At 32.9% G+C, this 8,194-nt stretch overlaps 1 protein-coding gene across 1 annotated transcript in view; it reads right to left on the bottom strand.

The window, feature by feature from the left end:
- LRRIQ1 (leucine rich repeats and IQ motif containing 1) overlaps positions 1 to 8,194 on the bottom strand; it is a 96,693-nt gene that overhangs the window by 12,008 nt on the left and 76,491 nt on the right. Inside the window, exons 23-25 of the mRNA XM_042816215.1 lie at positions 7,293 to 7,425; positions 5,758 to 5,818; positions 499 to 619 (exon numbers count right to left, since the gene is read on the bottom strand). Coding sequence (XP_042672149.1) covers positions 499 to 619; positions 5,758 to 5,818; positions 7,293 to 7,425 — 315 coding nt within the window. The remainder of the gene's footprint in view (positions 1 to 498; positions 620 to 5,757; positions 5,819 to 7,292; positions 7,426 to 8,194) is intronic.

Here is an 8,194-nt window from a genome sequence, read left to right as displayed (position 1 = left end):
GGAAGGAAGGAAGGAAGGACGGAAGGAAGGAAGGAAGGAAGGAAGGAAGGAAGGAAGGAAGGAAGGAAGGAAGGAAGGAAGGAAGGAAGGAAGGAAGGAAGGAAGGAAGAAAGAAAGAAAGAAAGAAAGAAAGAAAGAAAGAAAGAAAGAAAGAAAGAAAGAAAGAAAGAAAGAAGGAAAAGGAGAATATAGAAAAATATTACTTTTAGGATAAAATATTTTTCTGCTCCGTAATATAAAGAAAAAATAACAACTTGCTCATCAGCAGACCTAGCATACATCACAGGTGACTGTGGGTTAAAATTACAAGAAAAAAGGCCACTGATACTAATGATGCAGCTTTTAAACAGAACTGTAGAAAATATATGAGAGTATTTCAGGTAACAAAGTAACAGAAAGAAAATTACCATGCAATATTAAGGTTTCCAAGCATGCTCAGTTCCCCCAAAGCATTTCAAAGTGATATTTAAACTGATAATGAAAAGATCTATAACTTACTTGAAGATCTTGCTAAGTGCCTGTGTGGCTGCTTATTTTTTTCTCTCTTCACAGTCAAAGCACTTCCACTGGCCAGAGAAACAAGGTCTAAATCTGTGTCTTCTCTGCTTACAGGGCTTGCCTGGAAGCAGTGGGAGAGAATGTACACAATCATGAAATAAAATGTAACATTTTCTGAATGCAGCTCACATTACCCCAAATAAACAAACAGGGTCTGTCAAACAACCTTCTTCAAAATGATACCACAATCCTTTATTGTTGCCTAGGCTGAACAAATGCACTATGTCAAAGCATTTTTGTAAATAGGAGCCGATTTTAAAATTGTGGTTTTGATCTCAGTCAGTGCGGCAACGAAAGAAAACATTTTAGTACAGTAATTTTGAAGAAAATCAATCTTGCAGATGGCTGATGAAACCTTAAACAGCTTAAGATCATTTACTGACCAGTCTATAATTTAAGTTATAGCTGAATGTCAGGGATGTCATATTGGATTATTTTCTGCAATATTTATGTTTTATCCAGGACATGTATCACTTCAGTCAATCAAAGACCCAGTAAGTAATCTAATCTTGTAGTTTTTTGCTACGAAATCATATCCATCAGTCAGCATTTAAATCATACTTTAGGTAACAGTGTTTTACTGATTATCAACTTCTACTTTTTGAAATGAGGCATGCTACCTGCACCTCAGTATGGCAAAATAGAAATGAAAATAGTCTTTCAGCTTAGTTAGAGGTCTTTGTTATGGCAACACATCGGATAAAGGTTAAAAATACTGACCTGAAAGATACCACACACTGAAAACGGTAGATAGAAACGTTTTTTCCCTAGAAATTAATTCATATTTATTGAACAATAATGATCTTTCCTTGAAATAAAAAAGCCATTCAATGTCAAAAGCAGTTAGCTAACAATACCAGTAACCAGATATTACTAGAACCAGAGGGCCAGCAGCACTGGCATGGAAAAGACACTGGAGAAGGGTGAGCTACAAAATTCCCACTGCAGACCTAGTTGGCTGAAATTATCAACTAAAGGGGTACATTTAAATTTTCTAGCTTCTGGCACTTCAGAAGTGGAGCCCAGGATGCAAATTAAGTCCTCTCTCTATCTAGGCTGAAAAGACCCAATTCCTTTCAGAATCCTTTCAGAAAGAGAGTGCTGGTGGTAATGTTACCAAACTTTTGCACAATATACTAGTATCTTCCAGACTGCTGGATCAGGCCTTGAGAGACTAAGTCTCAGTTCCTTCCTCAGGCGGCTGACTCCTGCAGTTCCTTGCACTTAGGAAAAATGCCATGACTGCAAACGTAGGTTATTCTGGAGGAGACAATCTCCAGACTTCCTGTTCAAACCAGCTCACTGTACCAAAAGAAGCATTTCTCCAATGCAGACAAACTTTGTAGTCCAGTCTAACTCAGTCGAAATAGAGACCTGTTTTATTTCTTTGTCTTTATCCAGGCGCTGTTTAATGTAAAATTAATTAAAAAACTTCATGCAATTTTCAAACCAGCGACTCCAAAGACACAGATATTTTCTTCTCTTCCTTAGTGACTGCATACTCTTGATGCCACAGAAAGTTTATTCCTTGCTTCCTGATGTCTGTCTGTTATGTATTTAATGATCATGACTTTACAAAGTTTTATTTTGTGCAGGTAGCAGGCTGCATTATTGTTGCTAACATCACTATTGTATTTTCAAGAACAGTATTAAGAATATTTCAAAAGAATCCTGGCAACTCTCTACATTTTTGGCCTTCCTATTTACAGTCCTCATAAGTTTGTAATCTCCGTGTGTTCAAAATCTTTAGAAAGCTTTTACTTCCTCTTAAAATGAAATAATGCAATTAACGTTATTAACTTGATTCAAAACAATGCAATTGATCATTCTTATTTCCATCTAACCTATTTCAACCAGCAGAAATATTTCAAATAGCAGAAATTTTCTCATGTCCCTGTTTCCAAAAACCCTGAAGGCTGCAGTATTCTAAGCAACTAATCTTTCCACGGAATTATTATCCAGTTTATACCACCATAAAAGCTGAGGTATCATAATCTTGTAGACAATGTTATTCAGGGTCATATGCGAGATTTTAATAGGCCTGTCTCTCATGCAAAATTTACGCTACATTCTTTCAAACAAAGACAAATGTTTTTACACAAGTACAATCAAAGTAATTTTTAAAGCTGCATTAATCTCTGAAGCAAACTTAATTTCAGGTTTGTAAAGAATCTCATTAAAAGTCCTCTGAAGATAATTAAAACCTTGCCATTTACTTCTATAGCTTAAAGCCAAAATTTAAAAGAAATTTAAGATACTGGTACACTTTTTCACAAAGTACTATGTTGGACTTCAGACTGTACTGGTCACTACATTTAACTCTTCAGATATTTTTCCAATTAGTTGGAAATTAATTTTTGTCAGGAGGAATATTTGCCTTTAGAACAGTTCTGCAGCTGAATATTTCCCTATTCCTATGTTAAATTATTTAGATATTCTTTAATCTTCTGAGGTAAAAAGTACTGTTTAAATTCAAGCTATATCTTAATTATTTTGGATGTTGAACAATAGTTTAACCATGGGGATAACTTAAATATGTAACAAGAATTACTGGAAAAGTCTGTTCTACTCTAATCCAGGAAAACTGTGTTTAATTTGAAGTGCCTAGTATAAAGTGTAAGTCAATATGCCTTCCTATGCACTTACGTGGTCATATTATGCAAAATTATCAATTTGAACTTTAAAAGGTTAACAAAATCTACATTTATTTTTAAAGCAAAATTCTATAGACATCTATATATAAAATATATATATTATATATCTGTATATATAAACAAGCCATATAATTATTTCAATGCATATATAATGCTGTTTTCTACATTAGATATATATTTTAGTCCTTTTTCTATTTTTCGACCTGTTGCATTCTTCTCAACATTTCATTCATGTGGAACAGCTGTGTAATATGGCTCAGGATGTAACAATCCCATAACATTTCTTGTTATGCGGGTACACCACATAATATTGTGGTGGGATTGCTGTAGACTTTTGTGGACAGACACGTTTACTGCAAACAGGAAACATTCTACCTATATGCACATATGCTAACTGATAATTATCTAATGTGTAATTTAGATAACATTATTAGATTAAGATTTCTTCAAGTACTGCTGCACCTAAAACTCATCAGACATCATCTAGATCATGATTTAAGCCACTGAACTTTCAAAAAACCTAAGAATTGCATTTTTTCAACCATAAATTTTATAAGAGTTTATAGAAGCATTTCTAAAACACAGCATTGCAAAGTTGCTGAAACTGGACCACAGATGTTGGAAAAGGCCAAGATTGTCCCAAACACAGAATGATGTATGTAATCTTAGCAGCATACCACACATAATGTAACTAGTGGAAACTTTTTTACATAACATCTTCCATTTTACATGAGGTCTGCTCTGAAAGTAATATCTCCCATTTTATTACTTTGGCCCATGATGTCAGAGTCAGATGTTGGTGGTATGGCAGTGGAGGCTGAAACTTCCCGCCAATGTTCTCTGATATTTTGCTGCCATGTGACAGATGGCAGCAGAAGGGCAGTCTGACAGAATGGCACCTGGCATGAAGGTGAGTATGAAGCATGTGGAAAACACTGCACACATTGACATTTATTGATGCTTACTGAATGTTTATGGAGACCAAACAGTGAAGTGGTGGGTGGTGCATTTCAGCAACAATACCAACACAGCAGCTTTAAACCAGTGGGTCATTTCTGCTGGTGCAGATTTTTAAAAATATGGCATGCAGGCTCTTGTTTATTGCTGATGAAAATGCATAAATAATGTTGGTAAGTTGAAAAATAACATTTTGTAACTGAGAACTTGCTCCATCAAATGATATTGCCTCATTCTTTGTATCTGCTGAAGTTTCCAAGAAAAAAAAATATGAGGCATTACTTTTTGGAGTGACCTATGTATGTAAATATGATATAGTTCTTATAAATTTGACACTGAATCAATTTGGAAGTAGCTCAGTACAGTTCTGTATGAACAGCAGCTCAATACAAGCAGTATGAAGAAACACATAAAAGCATGTTGTCATACTTTATAAACATATTCTTTTATAAACAATCATAATTTATAAACATGTCATATTTTGCACACCAGAAATATGTTCTCATACTCAGTATGAATAGATACTTGGAATCAACACATTCAAATGAAAGTGCAGATACATCAAAATTAAAATTACGATTAATATTATTTATAAAACAAAACTCTATACTGTTTGAAAGTTCTCTTTTTTTTAATCTCCTCATAATTATGTTAAAAAGAATATTGTCAGCTTGGGAATAAGTCATACAGTATAAATTGATCTGCTTACCAACAAAAGAAATTCTGAATATTTCTGAAACTAAGTTTTTTCATCTAGTAAATGTACAGATTGTTAAATCATTTGTATTTCCTCTCCTGCCGGCCCACAGAATTACCTGTTTCAGAAATACAGAAGTTTTTTTACAGGCCACAAAGAAAAGAGTTGATCACAAAAAGACAGAGGCCATTTTACAAAAAACAAACAAACAAAAAAAAAAAAACAGGAAAGAAATGGTAGAAATAAATCTCTTTTTACTCTGTTTTTACAAATGTCACTATATTAATATACATTATATATTAATATACATTATATTTTAATATATAACTTAATACTTAGTAGTAAATCATACAATGCAGTGATATTAGACTGATTCAGATATGTGACTTACAGAATTTAAGAACTTTCAAGCTTGTCTGATTTACAAAAATTAGTGTTTTCAGTCAATAATGGTGCTGAACCATATTTATTTTTTAAAGCATTTTGAAGGTTGATTTAGAAACTTTAAATCATAGAATCAAAGAATCAAAGAATGGCTTAGTTGGAAGGGACCTCAAAGATTTGTGGGCAGAGTTGCCACCCAGTAGGTCAGGCTGCTCCAGGTCCCATTCAACCTGGTCTCTAACATCTCGGAGCATACATTACTTCTCTAGACAGCCTGTTCCAGTGTCTCACCAGAACACTAAGTACACATATGTGTTTCCACATCTGAAGCTTTTCCTCTGGTCTCCATCAATGGTTTAACTTGATTGTGAAACAGAGACAACATTGAAAAATTATACTCAATCAAAAAAAACCCTCCTGCTTGCTTTTATACCAAATACACATTTGAAAATGCCATCAAAGGCCTAGCTGAATTCAGCAAAATTTAACATGGAAACAAGTTCTTACCACAAGTTGTACTTGTCCACTGTTGCAGATCACATGATTCAACTCAGGCAAAAAACAACAGCTAGGAAAAATGTAGAATGGAAATTTTAATGAATATCACTGCAATGGGTTCATTAAAATACCTATGCAAAATTGTTTCAAAGAAACATTCCGGTTCAAATCTAGCAAATTAGCAATTATGGCATTTAAAACAATTTCAAGGTTAAAATACATGTTAAAGTATCAGAGAAATTAATATTATAATTAATAGTGCCTAGTATTAGAATTAAGAATTTGCTGTTCATTCAATCATAAAACACTAATTTCAAATTGTATACATCAATAAATACAACATATGGCTGCATGTACATGCACTGACATAAACGGTAACTATATCAATTTTCATCTTCTATAAGAATAAAATAGTTTTCAGTTGCATAAATGTATCAGCTGTTCTAAGCAGTCTATCAGTGATGTTCCACTGAAGTTTTGCTACACGCAGAAAAGGTAACATAATATTAAAAATGACAGTACAAAGATTAGTGTACAGCACCGACTTGCAGAGATAACACGATAACATTAACAACCAACCAATCAAACAAAAAAACTTTATAACTTTCTACATCTTATTTCAAACATCATTATATGTTCTGTTCCATGTTTTCATGACAGCTATTTTAAACAAGTTCTTGAACTCTCACTACTATGGAACACAACTGACATATATTCTGAAGAATATCTGCTACATGTATTTCCTTGCATCTTCAACAGTTTAGAAATGTGGAATATTTTTCCATATAAAACATAATAATATGTAGTCAATTTCATTAATAATCAAATAACTTTTTAAATGAAAACGAAGTTAAAATTCTTGCCTACTTACGATCTTGTTTAATTCTATTAGAGATGCCTGACAGTGTGTTTATTAATGATTTCACAGAGATATCAATGGTTTATATTGTATTTATATACTTACATATGTCTTAATGATAGTTTAGGGAAAAAAATCTTTTCTTTAACAGTATTGATATTACACTTTAATAACAAAGTAGAGAGTATGTTTATAACATTATTAATATACACCATGAATATGTAAAACAAGGTGTTATGTTTGGTGACAAAATATTATTATTATATTAATACACAGTATCTAGTTAAAAAGTGGGTGTTTTACTTCCTTAATTGAATCAGTCAATATAGGTAATGTCACAGTTGATCTAATTGCATAAAAACATAATACATACCATTAAAGTTGCAAGGTATATGAAGTTCTCCTTCCTATACTACTTACAATACAAAACCGACTGCACTGCTGAAGTCAACCTACAATTATAGTTTATCATAAGGTTCTGTGTACCATTTCATCATCACTGTGGAAGAAGTATCTACTCAGTGACTAAAACATTCCTAAAAAGTACCATGTCTGGAACCTAAAAATACAGTGTAGGATCTGCTAACTACGTAGTCACGTTTGTTTCATTACCATTAACCTAGGTTACACTTTACAAAATAAATTTACAATTATAAAAAAATTAATTTAAAGGCGATGATCTCACCCCTTCATATTTTTTGAACTTGCTGTTTCATAATCCGAATGCTGTGTACGAAGCCATTGGTAAGTAAAGTCTTTTCTCCTCTGTAGTTTCTCATCTAAAGTAGTATCCAGCTGAGTAAATTCTTCTTTTTCACCTAGTGAGGAAAAAAGGTCTTGTGAGAGAGTTGCTACATTATCTGTAGTACTTTTTATCCTTTTCCTGGAATAAAAATTATAATTCTCTTTGCATGAGCAGAAAATTGTAGTTTCTCAATTCCATTTTATCTGGCACTGCAGTGGGGCCACTGCTTTCATCTTTTGGCTCTAAGGAAACGTTGTCAAAGTATTGTAACTTCTTATATCATAGCTTGAAATAAAATTGCCTTTTGGTTGTATTTTCTATCTTTATCAGTATAGGGAATGTTTATTCAAACAAATCCACTCCTGAGGCTGAACCTGTTGAACTGCCTTATCCATAATATGAAGTCTATATAATATAAATGTCTTGATTGTGATCATCAGCCTAGTAATTAAGTGAAAAAAATTACCCTTAGCAGTTATAAAGAATGTATGTCCTTGCTATTGCATACATTCTCAGGAAGAAAAAATTAAAATCTTGGATGGAGTGTCACTGAATCTACCAAAATGAAGATATGACATCATTCTAAAAAGATCAAGCAGTGTCACTTCCAAATATTAAAATAGAAAAAAACTTCTAATAACAGACTTCATCTTCCTTGAATAAAGCAAAAGCCACTTCTTTCCTAGGTTTATAATATTCATTTTTGGTGTTCCTAGTTCTGGAGTAAAGCTTTCTGATATTTTGAACATTTGTACATTCCAAGTTTACAGCTATACCGGTACTCTTATATCTCTTCAGATGAAAAAAAAAATAATCTGATTTCTAACAGGAGTACGAAACAT

The sequence above is a fragment of the Centrocercus urophasianus genome, unplaced genomic scaffold, assembly GCF_019232065.1.
Source record: "Centrocercus urophasianus isolate 14NV4802_14NV808 unplaced genomic scaffold, USGS_Curo_1.0 seq_15, whole genome shotgun sequence".
Classification (NCBI taxonomy): Eukaryota; Metazoa; Chordata; class Aves; order Galliformes; family Phasianidae; genus Centrocercus; species Centrocercus urophasianus.
This window is presented reverse-complemented; position numbering and strand designations above follow the sequence as displayed.